We start from the raw sequence: 19945 nt of genomic DNA, 5'->3' as shown, positions 1-19945 counted from the left end.
GTGCATCCCAATATGTGACCTTGCCTCCTCCACTTGTGCTTGTCTCCTCGTCCCGCCTCCTGGCCCCTCCTCCGTGGAGAAAACGATAAAGTTTCCCAGCTGTCAGCCTCGCCACAACAACTTTTGAGGGACTGTTTTTCATTCACCATCCCAATTGCAAATGAGAAAAAGACTTTAAAATTGAGCTTTTGCAAGATATTGAAATATAATGCTGTTGTCAGTGATGTCATCATGACGAGAAGCAAGTGGAGGAGGCAAGGTCGCATATTAAAACGCACTCTAGGAATCTGTCAGGCCAGAAGAAATCGCTTCACTTCGCTCAAGCAAACGCTGCCACCCAGTGGAGCAGAAGGGGAACTACCAAGACAGGCTGGTTAAATTACCCAGAATAACTTGCACCGCTACGTCACCCACAACCCAGGTTCAACCAATAAACAACAAGAGAAGAACTTAATTTTGACCAACCAGAGACGGGGGCTGGTTTAAAGGTATTTAAAAGAGGGCTTTTTTGAAATTAAACAAGGGAAGTGTCCTTGCTGTCGCAGCAGGAGAGCAGTTAACCTCCAGAAAAATAGTGGTATTTGTTGGTTATAAGACGTGGTTTAATGTTTTAGTTACAAATTAACAGTTAACATCAAGAGGTTGTAATTCGGGCGAAGTTCTAAACGATTCTGTTGACGAGTTCTGGGAGACTTCAAGCGTGTAAGTAAAGTAGGCTCTAACCTTCACAAGTGAAGACCCATGTGAAGAACTATCATGTATACTTTTGGTAATCCAATAAAATGCCTTTATATCCGTGTTAGCAATGTATTTAATGTATATTTCCTGTTTTGTATACTGTTAAGCCGTTAGTTACCGTTACATGTCGTATATTGATGTGCAAATGGCGTGCCATTTCCTGCATTGTTTGTCTATTATGTGGCAGTCTAGTAGTAACCACATGTTAATCCTTTGCCATTTTCAACTGAAAATCATTTACCTGTGAACCGTTGGGGTGTAATTGTACTTGTCGTATGTCGATATAGTACGTTAATTCTATTTTGGTTGTTTGATTGGCATTTATGATGGTAGCATTTGTTGTGTAGCATGTTAGCTTTCTGCTCGTTGCTAACCCTAACTGAAACTTTGGCGAGGGTGGTGATCCATTCGCTACAAACCAGTTACATTTTGTAATCGGCTGAGAACCGTGACAATCTTCCATCACGTAAATAATGTGTCTAATCATTGCAGGCAATGGATGCGGCAATGATGAAGTCAACCAAAGATCCAAGAGCGCCCGGAGTTGACGCCAAAGAAGTTAGTTGAGTCTTATGTTTGCTTGTTGTTTTACTTGTTGAAAAACACAACTGGTCTTTTGTGCCATATCAACATTCGTCCTTCCAACCTGTGAGATGCACCAGACACTACTAGCAGACTGGATAAAGCATGTCATATAATTTTCCATTTACAAGCTTTTGTGAATTAATATTTCCTAATGACATTTGTTGGTCTTCTCATAGGCATCAAAGCAATTGTATTTCCCCTCTCCTTTTTGTTTAGATTCGCCGCAGTGGGCCTCAAAGAGTGCCAGTTCATCAGGCCTACATCAAGCCCATGGTCCCACAAACGCAGCGCGTACCAGATGTGCCAACTGGGCCACAGAGAGTGCCACGACCCGTGACCCACCAAAAACCTGTGACACACGCACCTCGCGTGAAGCCTGCACATCCTAATGAGAATGTCGATCCAGCGCACGCGGCAACCCAGCCCCCACAACAAGTCAAAACCACAGCCCAGCCCCCATCGCAACCCAAAACGACAAGCCATCAGGGATCGGTTGTCACGGCTACCATTAGGCCTGTCGAGAGGGTGAAGTCAGAAAAGCCAAGCCGTAAGCAGAATACGCATTACTTTCCTCTAACGGCCACCAATTTGCGCGTGATTTACTTATGATGTAGATTTGTGGTGGCAGTTTGTGTATTTGATATAGGGATTGATTGACTGCCTTTCATATGGAAATCTTGTGTTGATCAAGGTGACTATTATTTAAGCTTGCTTTTTCTCTCTCTGTCCTTTTTAGAGAAAACGAGTGGATCTTCTAGTTCAAAGTAAGTACAAGTTATGTACATGCACCATTTTTCCTTTACAATGCCACCACTACTTCACCCTTCTCTACCCGTATGTGTCAGATAAATCCTGTTCAAATGGTAGAGCTTGCCCTTTGTCTTTCAGGAGTCGGTGGTCTCTGGACAATTTTGAAATTGGCCGAGCCCTTGGAAAAGGCAAATTTGGAAATGTGTATTTGGCAAGGGAGCGTCAAACAATGTTCATCCTTGCCCTCAAAGTCCTTTTCAAAAAGCAACTGGAGAAGGCCGGGGTGGAGCATCAGCTGAGGAGAGAAGTGGAAATCCAGTCCCATCTCAGGTAGGCAATGTGCTGTTTTTGTGAATCCCGTACTCTTCTCTCCATCCAGTATGATTAAGCCCATCAGTAATTTTGTAGTGTGGTCTTTGGAAGGGGCAGAAACATCTGTATGTGCACAACAAAAGTGATCAAGCCTTCAGGTGCCTGAGGCAGGGTTCCCACGGGTCATGGAATGTCATACGTTTTTCCCAGTCATGGAATTTTACCATTTTGCATGCACAGTCATGGAATATCATGGAATCTCAACAATTGTGTGAAAGCAAGAACTTTTTTGTTTGGTGTACAACATTGCATTGTAGTATTACCAGTAAGAAACAATGAGCCCACTGAATTCTGGCCGTGGCTAGGCGTCTACTCTAGGAGTGAAGATAATATTCAGTTTTCACACTTTTAAAAACGTTTTAACGTCATTTCTTTTACGGTCGTGGTCATGGAAATTCTGTTTTTTTGGGTCTGGAAAGTCATGGAAAATCATGGAATTTAATATCTGAATTAGAGTGGGAACCCTGCTGAGGCTGTTGAAGCTTCGACATGAATGCACTTAATTCGCTCTCTGCGTAATATTTACATGTTTTGGTTCTGGCTTGCCAACTCAACGTCCCCATTGTTTTTCACCAAGCCACATTATATCTCATTTCCATAAGATGAACTTAACATGTCTCATAACATAAATGACAACTGTTTGAGTTAGTTCTGGTTATCCTCATTCACTTTGCTTTGGTTGGCCAGTTTGCTGACCATCCATAGAGAAATGTTTTCTGTTGCTTTTGGTGTACTGTGTACATGCAGCATCATGGCATGCATTCAATCTACCTATACCATTTCAGGCACCCAAATATCCTGCGGCTGTATGGGTACTTCCACGATGCCACTCGTGTGTACCTCATTCTGGAGTTTGCACCTAAAGGAGAGCTCTACAGTGAACTGCAGCGCTGTGGGACCTTCAATGACCAGAGATCTGCTACGGTATGAAAAGGCACCTTATGCAAGTCTATTAAATGTCATGATTGAAAGAAGGAAACTCCACACAGATTGCACTGAATCTTAAAACCCTAGCCAGGCCACGCCTTCCTAGTGATGCAACACCTTCAATGTTGCTTCTAGTCAAGCCAGGAGCAATGTAAAGATCGTTTCTAATCTACAGAAAAATCGGGAACTCCACCCACTTTGTCGGACACCAGTTGCAAACCTAGGGAGGCGAATCAGCCATGCCGTTTGTGAAACGTTAATTGTAATGCTCTTGGTCAGATCAAGTCTCAAAGAGATTGAAAGTCGATGATAATCAGGCTACTAAAACCGGGAGCAGCAGCAAGTGTGTGGGGTTTCCTTTCTTCTAGTCGTGGCTCCCATGTGTCAGTCCATTTTCCACCCATCTGCCTGCACCGGGAGTAAAAATGCTTCTCTCAAGTGAAGGGTGTAAATTAATTTCATTGGAAAGTAGAACCATGTGCTGTGAAATGTTTACTGGAGTTTGACTGGGGGGAACTCCATTTTAAAGGTCCAGTGTGTATATTGTGATTTGTGTCTTGCAGTATGTTATGGAGCTTGCTGACGCCCTGCACTACTGCCACTCCAAGAATGTAATACATCGAGATATCAAGCCCGAGAACCTCCTCCTTGGACCCAATGGCGAACTGAAAATAGCAGATTTTGGATGGTCTGTCCACACACCTTCATCCAGGTATTGTCCCTTTGCAATTTGTTATTGACTGCTTTTTGGCTATGATTTGTAAGGCACCCTCGAATGTCCACAGCACCCTTGGTCGGGGGGCAGCATCCTTTGTCTGCGTTGTCAGTGTTGTAAGTCTGCCTTTCACACCTGGCAGTGTGCCTGCACATTTGTTTATGGCATTCATTCAATGGTATGGCACAGACTGCTTAACGCCACAAGGTTTTTTTTTTCCAATTTTCTGCGCAGATTTGCACCATCTCCTGTGCAGTCATGGCTTGATCACTGTTGTTGCTGGAAGGCTTAATCCATTTCCATAGCCTACTAAACTAGACTAATCACCTGTGGCCTTTGACTCAAATTAATAATCCACCACATGGCCATATTAGTTCACATTCAATGTGATTTTGTGTTTGTCTTCATGCACATTGTGATTTTTGTCTGGTATGGAAAGACTAATCTGAACTGCTCCAGAGTAGGGATGGCGAAATTTGAAAAACTCTTAACTGGCTACTGAGACTCGTTAACCGGTAATCTGCGTGCCTATTATGCACAGCACTTTTTTTTCTTTTCTTTTTTTCTTTTTTTTTTTGCTGCGCATACAGGACCTGCCATGTCCAGCCACTGTTGCCAGATGGAAAATGCGGAATTATTGTACTAAAACTTCAAAATTATCGTTTTTTTGGGGGGAGGAAATTGTTATCAGTATTATTATTATTATTACAACCGGTGGCAGAACATTTTAACCGGTTAACGTTGATCCGGTCGACTATCGGTTAAACGGTTACCGGTTAACATCCCTACTCCAGAGTTGGGGCAGCGCAGTCGGACTGCTAAAATCCGTACCGCAGCTTGTAAAGTAAATGGAGGTGGTCTTATTTTTTGATGCAATGTTAAACTGTCTGAGCGGTGTCCTGTACATGAATGCAGATGTGGACACTGAAGAAAGAAATGCCAGGTGACTTCTGTGTCTGCACTGTGTGTTGACCAATGTGAAGGGGTGTCAGATTTGCTGAAGTGGTTGAAGTTTGCTGCGGTCTCTGTTTGAATTTTGTCTCTACTGGCTTTAGATGGCTGTCGAGCATGGGTACCAGGGCTTGACATTAACTTTTTCGCTCGCCAGCCGATGTGGCTAGTGGTTTTCCTGAGTCACTAGCCATCCAACTACTCTACTAGCCACAGTCTAAAAAATATATATAATTTTTTATCTACGCTGTACATCTAACCTCAGAAGATGGGGTGCTTTAAAGCAAGAAGATGAGTGCATGGATTTCCACATGGAAATAAAACAAACAAATAGAAACCTGAGTAACTGAGCTTTTTCTTGAACTAAACAATTGATACAAAAGTGGCAAAGTGCAGAAATTGAATATAAGCTATTCTGATATGTCATGATACCATAGAATAAGCTACCTGCCAAATTGGCTAGTGACACTGAAATTGTTACCAGCCACAGCCAAGTTTTACCAGCATTGTGCCAGTGTCAAGCCTTGATGGGTACGTCCATATTTGCTCTTAAAACTACCCTAAACATTTGTTTCCAGGAATGTGCGACTTGCCAACTGTTTAGTGGCGCTCACTGGTATTCCATAACAAGTTTTGTACCAAAACATGTCTAGTCCCGTTTTATTCTGCAATTATGTGTGGGTTTTTTTTTTTTTTGTATTAACTTCATAAAATGACAAGCTATTTTTTGCTTTCAATTCAAACTTCTTTAGCGATACCAGTGAGCATCCCTTACCACTTGGACAGATACATACATTTGAAAACAAGTCTTTAGGTTGGTTTCAAGACCAGATAAGGACATGCCCATAGACACCAGTTGAAACAAAGTCCAAATAGGTTAAATAATGGAGATGGCAGCAGCAAAAAGAAATTGGTGGTGGTGAGTACCACTCTACTTTATTGCAGACTTTTTGGAAATGGGGCTGTCCATGTTCAAAATGGTGCACTTGTCCTTAAGCACTCCTGCTCATGGTACATTGTCGTGTATGCTTCATCTAAATCGCATGTGTAATCCACTAATACATCTTTTCACGTGAAATGACCCATTTCATCTCCATGTAATCAGACACTTTGGTACCCGACCGACAAATTTCAATCATACTTGCTGTGCCTGTTAAGACCTCATATGTAAACCTTTGCTAGTCTGTTTCCCCCTTAATATTGGTCAGATTCACACAAATGCAGTTCTGGGGTGCAACTAAACAGGCACACCAAGTATGATTGAAATCTGTGTCGGTCGAGTCCTAAAGTGTCTGGTTTCACGTGAAATGGTCCCAATGTTAACTATACTGTACAAATTCCTTGCGCATTTTAGCACTGTATTTGTGTGTCTGTGCGTACAGGAGGTCTACCCTGTGTGGAACGCTGGACTACCTGCCACCGGAGATGATCGAGGGCCGGACTCATGACGAGAAGGTGGACCTGTGGAGTTTGGGCGTCCTCTGTTATGAACTTCTGGTCGGAAAGCCCCCGTTTGAAACCAAGACTCACGAGGACACCTACCGCAAGATAGCCAGGGTGAGCCTTTTGCTGTTAACCCTGTCGATACTCAGGGATTGGTTAAAAAGGGGAAATGCTTCCAAGAGGGGACTTGCCATATTCAATTCCCTGGACACCAATGACTAATCATGTTATTTCGGATCCTAGCATTCAGTACTAATGATGCTTAACCACGTCAGTTCAGTTATTTTCATGGTGTGTGGTGTTGACCTAGGCATAGATTTCAATTTTCTCTGGTGTTTGAAAAGAACACCCAAAATTATCTGGGTTGTACACTTGACTCATTCGATGCCAGGTATTTTCAAGTGTTGTAGACTGTGATGGAGTGACCATCACTAGGGTTGTGGATGTGTTCTGACGGTCACGCCAAAGAGCCTGGCTCTTTGATGGAGCGGTCAGAGCCCCAGTTTACAACCCCAGAAGGTCTGGGTTTGAGTCCCGGCTGGCCAACTCTTTTTCCGGTCTTATATTAGTTGAAAGTGTTCTGGCTGCCACATTCAGGCATTAGAATGCCTGTCATATGCAGGGAGAGGACACCATTAGCCCAGGCCAGCTCTGGCCTGACTTTTTTTTAAGCCCTATTTTGTTTGAGTGTCTCCAGACCCCTTCCATGATGCCCAGGGGGTATCCATGCTGCGCATTTTTAGGCCCCTGGGACTAGCCTACCTAATCTACACTCCTTTCAAATGATCACAGACTCTTCCATGACTTTGCTTCAACTGATGCAACAAGGAATTGGTTCATACATTTTGAATAACTAGTCCGTCAAGGCAGACGATTGCATGAGTATAGATTGGCCCTGCAAGCTGTGTAAGAATGGGTTGGTCTTCAAACTGTGCTGTGCTGATTTTTATAGCACATGATGCATAGCTGTCATTCAATGTAGTTGAGGAAATAAATCTAAGTAGAGGGTAGAGGACTTAACAAAACAAAAACAAAGCTCTTTTTTTTTTTTTTTTTTAAACAGTGCACCATTGGGGCAGTTCCAATTTTAACAGGAAGCTGGTTCCAGCATTTGACAGCTAAATGCCATTTTACCCTAGGCACAACCAGTAGAGGAGACTCTGACCGAAGTCCTCTTTTAGGATCATATTGCTCTAGCATATTTGCAGTATATTTAGGGCCATTGTGTGACTTCAGTCCTATTCAGACAGGACTAGTTTCATGGGGGGACCTGGGGTAAAGTAGTAGTAATTGGGGAAACTTGGTCCAGAACGCACCACGTCAATGAAGATGGCAGAGTATGTCAACTTCGCCGACCGGTTCACCACCTGTGAAATGGTCCAGACAAATTACCCTAGGCAATACTAAAGCCTGTGCAAATACGACCCTTTGTAAACATGTCCGGTTAAGTGTGTCATGCACATTTATATCTAATCTCTCCGGGCTTGAAGTCAGCATTTGGTTTTGTTTTAGGGAGTTGTTGTAAACTGCTTTTGTTGTCAATCGCACAGCAAGGTCAAACACACTCTTTAGATTCAAAGACATGCATGCAGATGTATTACGTCGGATTCTGATTTGGTTAGTAAACCTGCAGGCAATTATTGAAATTGTTCAACGGTGCCTCTAGGTACCTCCAATGGGTACAAAAATCAATAGAACGGTGCTTGTTGTGAATATTTACCTCTCCAACTTTCTGTTCATTTACTAACATTTTAATCCTGTCTGAATCGGCCATTTCTCTTACTGACATTAGCCACCTCTACATGACATTTTTAAATCCCAAGTAGTAATTCAGAATTAAATGGTTCCGTTGAGTTTACATTAAACTTTCATTTAACATCGAATTATGTGAAGTGTTTACATGACGTTTTCAAGGTGGAATTAAACTGAGTTAATTCTGAATTAAATGTCACGTAAACGAGACCATTGAGGAAAAATCATTTACCTCATGTCTATAACTAGTCCCCTCAGAAAGGCACTTTAGTTCATCTGTTCCTGTGTGAGTGCCTGTCTTTATCTGAGTTTGTTTTGACCTAGGTACTGATCCACTGCTCTTGTCCCTCATGCAGGTGGAGTTCAGCTTCCCCGAGCACGTTGGCACAGGAGCACGGGACCTGGTCTGCCGCCTTCTGAAGCACAACCCCCTGCTTAGGCTGCCCACCAAGGGGGTGATGGTCCACCCCTGGGTGGTGGAGAACTCCACAAAGAAGCCCACCATCCCCATCCCGGGCCCTGACTCGGCCCCAGGCCAGTGACCTTTCTTACCAGGCCCATAATTTGGGATGGACTTTGTTCCATGTGCAGGAACTTATCAGTGGTGCGCCGTTCGGATGGACTTTATATATATGTGTGTATGACTGGTCTGGTGAGACTGTCAAATGTGAATGCGTCCTTTGCTCACTTTCCTTGTTTTCTATCCCTTGTTCTATAATTGTGCGAACGAAGTGTTTGCTATCTCACTGTATATATTTTATTGTGTAATTATGAAAATTTTATTTTACCTGCTATTGTACTTGAACTAATAAAGGCCTTTCTAAGGAGACGCTGGTACATGAGGGATTGCTTGTGTTGTACTGTAGGAAGACGCCGGCAGTATTGTTTTATCCATGTTGTGTCTTGTGCTTGAGAGATTCCAAGTGTACTCCTAGCGGGTTTATTGCAATCACTGCTGTTCTGGCCATTTTAGACTGAATAAATGACACTTTGAAGCGTCTCTTCTCCCTTCACTCTCCACTCGCGCTTACCTGACATACCTGCAGATGTACGCTAGGGGGTATCCTAACACAACTGGCACGATTCATTATCCACGAAGTAGGCCTACTGAATTGTACACCACAGACCTAGATTAAAGGTCTGTGTTGTACACACTCACTGAAGCAGCCATTCTGCCTCGTTACCAGATGTTTGTCGATATAACATTGTAGGTGGAGATCAGAGCAAGATTTAAGTTTTACTAGCTGTAGAGCCACGAGTGGCAAGTGATCTCGTCGATCTTTTTTCCTGGTGGCAAAAAATGTTTGCCTACAGTCAATCTTACATTTAGTCTGTGTTTTTTTCAGGCTACAGCAGTGGTAGTTTGACTGCACAGGGACTAGGCAAAACTGAGCGGTGGACAGGTGTGAACACGGGCATTTCCGCATGCTCTTTTCTGTGGCGCACTGGTTCTGCTGAAAATACTGAACCAATCACTTGACTTTATAGCCTAAGTGCAGGACTTGTTTTAATGGAAGCCAAATTGTGGCATACAAAGCCATCTTGACAGAAACTCGACCAATTACTTCCCTACTATAAGCTGCCTTCTGTGTTATTTTGCAGAGTAGACCACCTAAAACCAAATGGCGACGGTCCTCTACTCTGTCGCACGCACGCAGATCTTCCATGATGCCCGTTTAGTCAAAGCATCGTCTTCATTGTGCATTAAACTGCAGCTGCTGCGCTGCCTGTTGTAGTAGCCTAACATGCACATAAAATAATTAAATTTAGAATGTCCAGATGCTTGCTCCGTGCTCCGAAACTCACGCTTAAAAAACGGACATGCCCGAAAGCAAAAAATATGCTCTCCAATCTGTCCGAAGTTTTGTCACGCGCTCCTGGTGAGTCTGGCAGCACTGTTGAATGTCCAACAGGCACGCACATGCCCGATGATGACTGGCAAAGTTATTCTAAGGTCATGGACACAACCCTTGTGTGGAGTGCACTAGAAAGATCAGGCCTTGGTGAAGGCCTTTCTTGACAAATATTTAAGCTAATTTGTTTCAGACATGTAAAAGTTTTTTATCGTTTACCTGACATGTTTCGGCGGTTAGACTACACTTACGCCCTCATCAGAGGGCCTTTCTTGACATTTCTGAAGCTTCACTGATAAAACATAAGTGACATCACATCTCGTTGGGATTTCAAGCATAGCTTAGACCTAGGCCTACTTGTCGCTGTCGGTCATAAACAGGGGGAAAAAACACCACAAACGTCGAAATAAATGATCTTGTCAGTCTGTTTCCAAATTTTATTTTGGAGGGAAAATACATTTTCTCACGAATTTCGTCATCACCACATAAAACCAAAACACATTTATACAATAGAATTTAACGTATTTCTTTATTCTTCAATATATTTATTTTCACGATATGATGACGCTTTTTGTGATATACATTCCATCTTTTTGTAACCACGATAACACTACACATACGGTTTTATTACACTTCCACAGGACCCGTTGGATTGCACAGAATGAAAAATGTTTTTATGCACGTTTTCATTTCACTTAATCTCTTCAGAATGCTAAGATTTAGACACGTTGGTGCAAGACCATTTTTCTTTGGGGTTATCACCAATTTCGGACAAATGTTTTGGTGACAAAAAAATCACAAAGAACTGGTCAATCAGAAAAAAAAATCCCATTGCCTTGCCTTTAGGTTTTTTTTTTAAACTCGCTCTTGTAAATCTTTTCACTTGTGGAATATGTCAGCATTTTTATAAATGCAATAAAACGAAAATTTACATTTAGAATCATAATAGCCCCAAGTAGCCTTGTTCCCCCAGATGCAAGAATATTGTACATTCATAATGCATAGTTATAGCAACTGTAATAGGCCTACCTCTTTTCTCTCAAACTCTGGTCGGATTCCAGCCCAATTGTTTGGATATAGCATCGTCTCTGCATTGTTCTGTCGTTCCATAGACGCTTGGAAACATCTAAATTATTTTCATTTATTGCATTCAGTGGTCCACAAAATTGTGATTTTCTGACGTATGTCCGCAAATTAAAATAATTGAGGGCCAGAACAAGAATTCACTTATGTCAATTCACAACGGAGTTTCAATTACCACCTCCTTCTTACCTCCAACTGGCAGGTCTCCAAACAACACCACACACACCCCTTGTCCAATGAAATGATCTTTGATTTAACTGAAGAACGTTTTGGGGGGGTGATCAAAAACGCAACCCAATACATACGTTTCTTTGTCGACCTATTTTTTGTAAACTTACTACACTGGAAAACAAACAAACGAAAATAAATAAATAATATATGTTGTGTTTTTATATTTTCGAGTCCGTAATGGTTTATGTAATAAGCGATGCTTTGTGCGTGTGTGCGTGCGTGCATGTGTGTGTGTGCGTGTGTGTGTGTGTGTGTGTGTGTGTGTGTGTGTGTGTGCGTGCGTGCGTGCCCTCTGCTATGAGACAGAGGGCATGGATTTGTGCGCAATGGCGTGTGAATGTAGCAGGCTGTCCATCTGCGCACAATGTGCATGTGCATCGAGAATGGTTGCGCCAACTTGGTATCGCATGAAGTTTACTTAAAGCAAGGGGGCTTCACTCGCATGGGGGGAGGGGGTGCTTGGTTACTCGCTGTGTGGGAATGTGAGGTAACCTCTAAGCCCCTCTACACTAATCTTCAATGTTATACTGATAGGCTTCAATCAGGCCCTCCATTGAGTGGATGAAACCGGATATAGCGCATATCCCCCCAATGACAAAGATCGACACATCGAAGAACACCTGGTGCCACTGGAGCTGTCTCCACATCAGCCTTAGGTGGAAGAGGCTGGGGAGCAGGAAGCAGAGGCCGGCGCCCGTGAGGCTTCCCGTCAGGCCCATGAGCAAGGCGAAGTGGGGCACGTAGATGGCCATGAACATGGTGAACACCACAAGGGCACACCGAAGAGAGAGGCCCCACGACTTCAGGCGCCCGTCGCCGCCATAGCAGTTCGGGAACACGGCGAGCCCTCCGTCCTGGAAAAAGGATTTCTCCAAGACCTCAACAGCAGCGAAGAATGGCAAGGGGTAGGAGAGCAACGCCTTGGCTACCAGGAAGAGGTTCACCACCGCCCTGATGCCACCCGGCAGGTTATCCGTGATCACTTCCTTGGTGGCGTCTGCCCAGGTGAGGTAGGCCACAAGGGCGAAGAGGCCTTTGAGGATGCAAGCAGCGATGTGCGTCCAGTTCATCATGCAGTGGAACTCGGCCGGATTCGACATGTTGCCCTCCAGCGAGGGCAGGAAGATCTGGGAGGTGTAGCTGAACACGATAATCCCAATGGAGATGGGGAACTTCTTGACGTCGATGTAGAACTTGACTTTGTCCCAGGCCCAGTCTCGCGCCCTGGACAGGCAGTAGGCGATCACCAGCACGTTGATGACGAAATGGGCGAGCGTGCAGAGCAAGCTGAACTTGGACACCGCTTTGAGGTTCTTGAGGAAGGCGCAGGGCAAGAGGCTCGCCGTGGCGATGATGGCCCAGGATCTTTGCGACACCGGCAGAGTGGGGAAGCTGTTGTACATCAGGTTGCCGCTCACAACCACGTACAGAATACAGGTCATCACCAGCTCTATGATCTGGGCTACATTCACTACTCGACCGCCGAGGGTGGGGAATCTGGGCGCGCAGCAGGCATTGGCAATGTCCACATACGACTCTCTTACTCGCACCAGCTGTCCATCTTCGTTCTCTTCGTACAGACATGCGATGAGGATCTTGCCCGTGTAGCAGCACACCACCGCGGCAAATATAATGAGGAACAGTCCGAGGTATCCGCCGTGCAGGATGGCGTAGGGTAGCCCAAGAACGAACATTCCCTGAAAAGACAAATTTACGTTTTATGGAGAGCATGACTGCACTGTGAATACTTCCAGTTCATACATGATTGTTATTTTTTGCATACATGTAGTTGTTAGCCCATATTCTGACTGTGAATGAGCCCTGAAAGTGTGTGTTTCATTCATATTAATTTATTGTTGATGCCGTTGTGCATTCATGTGAAACTGTAGGGTTTAAGTTGTAATTCATTCAAATTAGGCTAGTGTATGTAGGCCTATCGTCTGCAGAGTGGGGTTTTCCATTTTGCTGTGAGCGCACCCTCTTTGCGCTCATTTGTCGTCACGAGGATCAAAGACGCACTGCATGACGTAACGGTGACCGGCTGTGGTCAAACCGTTCGCAATTATGCATAAAACGCCTCTCCTTCTCTGCGCCCACCCCCTCCCCCTATCCCACTTTCCCCCTCATTCAGTCTTTCCAACACAAATGGATGCATGAGTGTAATATGTCGAGTAAACACCCATGCCTCACATTTAGGATTTCATAGACATTCAAAATCTCCCTATAGAGTCTTGTATCGTTCCTCCATCAGGATAAAACCTATAAAAATATTCGATTGACCTTGCGGGCTATATCTTGGTCATTGGTGACGGTGTTAGGAAGGTGCGTAAATGTATTGCTTTAGTATTTTGTGGAGAGTAAAATTCCTCCTCTCCCCTTCTCTCATTGTTTTTGCATTATGGAGGGAAACTAGATCACCTGACTTAAACGAAAATGTCTGATGCGTCTTCGTGCCTGCCATGATAAACATAAGCACTGCTCCAGGTAGCGCACCTGCCACAGTCACGGTATACGCCATCATTGTAATATATTCAATGGGTGCAGATCTAATCTCGTGCTTGGAGAACTTCCTATTAGCATTTTGGGTAGGCTTTTCATGGTGAGCTAATGCATCGTGACTTTACGCATCAATAATTCTGGGGAATTGAGGTGGAGGTTTTTTTTTACGTGCGCACTCTCTTACCTGGATGGCATTGGTGACGTTCCAACCTGCCTCCCAGGCGGTGATTTTTGGCGAGTCCCCTTTAGCCAATTCGGCGCACAGTTCGCCGTCTTTCGAGGAGGAAGGTGGAGGTCCTGTACCGTCCCTCTGGTAGTGGCTGTCCCCGTCCATGGTGCCATCCCCGCCCATGTCCCCACTGCCTTCTCCCCCTCCTCCCATTTCTTCGTTCTTCATGATGTCCATCTGTAGCCCCTGCCGATGGTCATAATCCAAATCATCGCATGCGGCGAAGCCCAGCCCCTCCTCGTCGGTGGCGGCCTGGAACCCCATCCTCGCAAACATCCCACTAACCTTCGCCTGGGACTTGTGGGAGACGGTGTTGGCTGCATTGGTGATCTTGTTGGAAATCTTGCCGCGGATTAACGTTGCCATGTTTGTTTGTTTTCTGTTTTCCCAAAACACTACCTATCGATAGACTAATGGGGATGATCTCGTATTGAGGCGTTTACTTTAGGCTTTCTTTTTACGCATGAATAAAAGTCTTCGAATGGAAAACTTACCAACGCCTGACTCGTTATCTCCGATTCTTATTAAAAGTACACCTGCTGCTGCCGATAATCCCTTGTTTCATGTCACCTTCAGACGTCGCGTCTCGGTCCCCTCATCATTATCACGCGCTGCTCTTTTTTGGTCTTTCACGGTGGCAAAAATCCGGGCGTAGTGGTTGCGCAGTGGAACACCCAGTCTGTCCGCTCCCTTGCAAATCGTGCCGCGGACAAAGTGGTCCGATTTTCAGGATGAATTAGTCCGTGGTGGTGGTTGCGGCACCGCTTCCACAGTTGCCCTCAGCCGTTAGTGATGCCGGAGCGGTACGCAGGAGCCTCGGGGGTGGGGGGGCGAGGAGGAGACACGTGTCATCATCCGCCTGCCAATGCGATGAGTGCCGTGCAAAGCACGTCTCCAGCTCCTAGTGCGCGCAGCAGAGCCCACACCAGAACCATGGGAGAGGTTTGCTGCATTTCTAGGGGTGGTGCTTGCACCCTTTACCCCCCTCCCATTCTCATCGGCCACAATAAAGTTTATCATGGCACCCAATGGCATTTCCAGACATATGTGCACGTATAAGTTCACTTATATATAAGGGGAAGGGGGTAGCGCCATGAACCAACTCTCATCTTCATGGACTTGTTTCAGCCTTTAGTTTCGACATTTTTTAATTGTCCTGTGAACACGGTGCACCTTTTTGGTGCTGTAGTCTTACTATTTTCCATCCTTTTTCTACCGTTTCTTTACTTGGCCCCACAGCTGGAAAAGGAACAGCACACCTATCCAAATGACACCTGAAATGGAGATCCTACGGACTGACTTGAAATGGAGGCGCATACTTATTATTTCACACCAATGGCAAACTCTGGCTGGGATTGTAGTAGCTTCTTTTTTTCTTTGTGTTGCGCAATATGCGTGAGCTAATTGAGTGTAAATATTTTTTTCTCATACGTGTAGGCTATATGATGTGAATGTTTCGGCATCTGTCCCTTGCTTGCTCTCATTTTCATCCGATTGTTATGGTTCGTTTCATTAACGTGGTGATAGAAATGAGTAGGCTACTGTATGAGGTCTTTGTTATGCTCCAGCTGAATGGAATGACCACTTGGTAGATTTCATTCATTCATAAAATATCGGCCTTTTCTTTCGAGTGCTGTTGAATATGCTACAGAGTAGACGGCATCACGCATCGTTTGACAAATATTTGTTAGCCTAGGCAGTCTTTAACTATTGAGCCACGTCAATTTTTTCAGTTTAAACACAAGATTGACATTTTTCCGATAAGTTCAGTAAATTCAAGAGGTGAAGATAATAAAATGCCATTGCTGGAAAATGACAATCCAATTCTAGCCATCATTCATTAGACAGTGCATTCTCAGTCAGTTTTAGGCTATATCTGAAATGGGGCATTTAAAATCATGCCACCTATTACTACACCTCCCAATAAAACCCAATAGCGCATTTCAACTTGCGTAGGAAATTCACTAAATTATTCTCTTTTAAAGTCGGCTATTTTGCTTTTTTAATAAAGTGATTTGAAAGGTTTAAAGGAGAAGACAGCGTATGCGTAGACTATTTGAGCCTGACAATCCAATGCACATGTTTTGTTGTTGTTGTTTTTTTATGCGTGAAATAGTTTTGAAGGCGACAGAGAAAATACAATTCCAGGTATTTTATTGACAACGAGACTGGCCTTTGCCGGGTGAGAAACGAAAGATGCAGAGGGAGGTGGTGGTGGTGTCACATGTAAAAAAAACAAAACAAAAAAAACAAATAATAATAGGTCAGCATACAATGTTTTTTCTCCGGAGCGTTTTTCAGAACATGGTGTTGACGAAGCGTTTATTTTGATAGCCGCATTGTTTTGCGGTCACAGCCACAGGGTTGCATTTCAGCACCACGCGCATTGGACAGCGATTAACCCTGCACTTGGAAATACGCACAACTGGAGGGAGGCACGTTGCAGCTGTGCCTGGTCTAAACAATGGCCCTCTTCAGGGTACCCCATTCTCGAAATACATAAAATAATTGTATATATTTAGCTGTATAACTTTGCACACATTACATTCAGTATACCAGTACAATGTGACCGAAATGTTTTAGCCTACAATTTAGTTATAAATAACATTAATGCAATTATTTTTGACAAGGAGTCACAGAAATTCATCTCTGAAGTTTCATGTAATTTTTCCTCTTCTTTCTTTAGGTATTTCATTCTCCACAACAGCCAAGACGTTTTATTGCGCTGCAGACGACCTCATCGCTCCGGGGCAGAAAGGGTTAATCAGGCGCGTTCTTATCAGCCGGCTGCAGACCTTCTTTGATTTGGACTTACGACTATTTGCTTTAGTTCACCTAAAAGCAGCACGCTCATGAAAAGAATAACAGTGACACGAAATGCAGCAGGGTTTAACACAGACGTTTAAACATTTTGAAGGCTGTAGTTACCAGAGCAGTAGCATAAAATATAGGCCTAGGCTAGGCTGTTTAGGCTATGGCCTATTTGCCATTTGTAGACGTATTGTTTCACAACCATTCGTCCACAAATCTGATGGATAGGCTATGTTAGGTCTTTAAATAGCCTAGAAATTATACAGAATAATACAATTTTAAATGTTCCCAATCTAACATTCAAAATAGTTTAAAATGCATTGGAATTAGACTATGGTCATTTCCATTATAACAATAAAGCACCAGGCCTAGGCCTATATGAATGTTTATTATTATATATGATGCCACGCCTAGGAACCAACAGTGTTGGACAAAGAATACCAGTTGGGATTTTCTGATGCAGTTTGGTGCCATGACCCATTTCCCCGTTCGCTCAGATTTTTTTTTTAACTGGTCCACGTTTACCAGTAGCCTATTTTATGAATCCTCCATGCCATGCTGCATCGAATCGTTGCCTACAATAGCCTAGTAGCCTATTGATTATCAAAAATCCGTTCCACGGATGTTCCTCCTCCTCCTCCTCCTACTCCTCCTTTTTCTTGTTCTAGTTCTTGTTCTTGTTCTTGTTCTTGTTTTTCTTATTCTTATTCTTATTCTTATTCTTATTCTTATTCTTATTCTTATTCTTATTCTTATTATTTCTCCCCACCCCCTCTCTGTCCTTTTTGAAATAGAACTGGATACGGGAAAGTGCGAATGAGTTGACAGAATTGAAAAACACATTGTTCTGATGAAAGTAATTTACTGTTTTCACGTAATCAATATAGTGTGTGTGTGTGTGTGTGTGTGTGTGTGTGTGTGTGTGTGTGTGTGTGTGTGTGTGTGTGTGTGTGTGTGTGTGTGTGTGTGTGTGTGTGTGTGTGTGTGTGTGTGTGTGCGCGCGCGCGCGTGTATAAAGGGCGAGAAGGTGTGAAAGAGCTGACAGTGCAGCTCGCTGGTCTGGAACCGATGCCCTTCACTCAACGAGCCCAGTTTATTAGCCATCAGTAAAGGGCAACGAGGGGTCAGGTGTCGGGCCTGGTGAGGATTCACACCACGGCATCTCCCCTTTCCCCAAGGACACTGACCGGCGAACAGCGAGATTCCCCCCACCGATGCGATGTTTTACAGTGCGATCCCCCTAAGGAGCCGGCTGCAGATCAGCGATAACGATAAGCAGTCCCTTGTGTGATTTGTAGCCGCACTTGCACTTAGCATCATCTCCTTGTCTCTATCGCATTATAAACAGACACCCCGCGGTCGGTATCTGGGTTATGCAGCATTTGTGTCTTGAATGGAGGGGGGGGGGGGTTCCGGTGTTTGTGCAGTCGTGAAGTGTCAATCAAAACTGTACACCAATGGTGGAGAGCTATGATGCAGCGACAGCCAGAGCACCCTCTCCGCCACCCCCCGCCCAGCTCTCTGTTCCTCCAGGCTTTGAGAGTCTGCTCGTTCCCTTTTCCCATTTCACACTTGGCTGCGCTGGCTATGGGTTGGCAGGCCTGATGTCGCCCCTATACCCTGTATCGAAGGCAGATAATTAATTAGCCTCGCGCAGAAGGCACTATTCCATCCAGGGGGAAATATTATACAGCATTATTACGCTCCGCTCTATTTCTGAAGTGTCCAGACGCGGTACAGACGCACAGTGTACAGAAAGCAGGGTAGAACAAAATAATAATGTTTGTTTGACCTATATAAACACCAAACCAACATCGTAGCACTCTCTAGCAGCTATCAACCTACGCATGGTTCACATTATTAATAATTGTCATTAGGCAACTTGACGTGTGCCTGTTGTAACGCACCAAGTTATAACGTTTTTTTTTTTTTTACCATTCTCAACTATTTTAGCTATGTCTGCCGTTTACAAGCTAAGATAAAATAGTATAATATGGATAAAATAGGCTACACCTAGTTTGCATCGCCATCCATGTCGTTTGGCTGGGCTAGCCTGCATTCTGCAGGTGCAGTGACGAGGTGTGTAGCTGACAGAAACACAGAGTGAAACGGTGTGTGTGTGTGTGTGTGTGAGAGAGAGAGAGAGAGAGAGAGAGAGAGAGAGAGAGAGAGAGAGAGAGAGAGAGAGAGAGAGAGAGAGAGAGAGAGAGAGAGAGAGAGAGAGAGAGAGAGAGAGAGAGAGAGAGAGAGAGAGAGAGATATTCTATAACACTGCTCCTGTAACAATGACTGGCAAGTCAGGCACACAGGAAATTTGGTGTGCATATAGGATTCTCCTGCCTTATTTTTCTTGTCAAGATGGTATGGCGAACAACGTATTGTTTGCATGTATTTTTGCAATACCTGTGAAAATCTTCTGACCTTTTAGCAGCAATTCCATGTGTACACCTACTAAATTGAATTCTGTTTCAGTATGCGCAGAGGTAGCATACCCTTTTTTGTTTTGAAAAAAAATCGATTCACATGCCATCTCCTCTCTGACTGTGAGAGTGACTGAGTGCGAGAGTCCATCGGTCATGTCTATAGACAGCGCAGCGAGGCAGAAAATAACACATAACACCCTTCAATTAATGAGCCAAACTGAAAAGACACGCTTCTCCAGGGGGCTGCAGCCGAGCCGAGTCAGCCAATCACGCGCGGTGCTGGCCCCTCTCCGAATCCATTACCATTTGCATCACAATCACAGGTACATTATCGCACTGATTAGCTGGTACTGCTGAAATTGGCAGTGGTAGTCAATTTTAGCCCGCTCAAAATAACCTCTGCGATGTGCAGGCTGCCTGCCGACAATGCTTTAAAAAGAAACGCACGCGCGCGCGCGCGCGCACGCACACAATCTCACACACACACACATACACACACACACACACACACACACACACACACACACACACACACACACACACACACACACACACACACACACACACACACACACACACACAC

At 44.3% G+C, this 19945-nt stretch overlaps 2 protein-coding genes across 2 annotated transcripts; one reads left to right on the top strand and one right to left on the bottom strand.

The window, feature by feature from the left end:
* Window positions 1-283: 283 nt before the first annotated feature.
* On the top strand, window positions 284-9233 carry aurka (aurora kinase A). Its single transcript, XM_063214908.1, has 9 exons — window positions 284-702; window positions 1231-1296; window positions 1540-1870; window positions 2060-2087; window positions 2212-2403; window positions 3231-3369; window positions 3936-4084; window positions 6421-6595; window positions 8590-9233. The coding sequence occupies exons 2-9, from the start codon at window positions 1234-1236 to the stop codon at window positions 8773-8775; spliced, it is 1263 nt and encodes a 420-aa protein (XP_063070978.1). The 5' UTR covers window positions 284-702; window positions 1231-1233; the 3' UTR covers window positions 8776-9233.
* Window positions 9234-11735: 2502 nt separating this feature from the next.
* On the bottom strand, window positions 11736-16039 carry slc32a1 (solute carrier family 32 member 1). Its single transcript, XM_063216334.1, has 2 exons — window positions 14084-16039; window positions 11736-13097 (listed from the first exon to the last, which is right to left on the bottom strand). The coding sequence occupies exons 1-2, from the start codon at window positions 14492-14494 to the stop codon at window positions 11910-11912; spliced, it is 1599 nt and encodes a 532-aa protein (XP_063072404.1). The 5' UTR covers window positions 14495-16039; the 3' UTR covers window positions 11736-11909.
* Between the last annotated feature and the right edge of the window lie 3906 nt (window positions 16040-19945).

This window comes from Engraulis encrasicolus, chromosome 14 (genome assembly GCF_034702125.1).
Source record: "Engraulis encrasicolus isolate BLACKSEA-1 chromosome 14, IST_EnEncr_1.0, whole genome shotgun sequence".
NCBI lineage: Eukaryota > Metazoa > Chordata > Actinopteri > Clupeiformes > Engraulidae > Engraulis > Engraulis encrasicolus.
This window is presented reverse-complemented; position numbering and strand designations above follow the sequence as displayed.

Bases quoted from the DNA above. Each gene is read 5' to 3' on its own strand.
- aurka (XM_063214908.1), top strand. From the start codon at position 1,234: ATGGATGCGGCAATGATGAAGTCAACCAAAGATCCAAGAGCGCCCGGA. The intron at 1,297-1,539 runs GTTAGTTGAGTC...CTTTTTGTTTAG, and splicing joins CCGGAGTTGACGCCAAAGAA to ATTCGCCGCAGTGGGCCTCA. The intron at 2,088-2,211 runs GTAAGTACAAGT...TTTGTCTTTCAG, and splicing joins AGTGGATCTTCTAGTTCAAA to GAGTCGGTGGTCTCTGGACA.
- slc32a1 (XM_063216334.1), bottom strand. From the start codon at position 14,494: ATGGCAACGTTAATCCGCGGCAAGATTTCCAACAAGATCACCAATGCA. The intron at 13,098-14,083 runs GTAAGAGAGTGC...TTGTCTTTTCAG, and splicing joins ACGTCACCAATGCCATCCAG to GGAATGTTCGTTCTTGGGCT.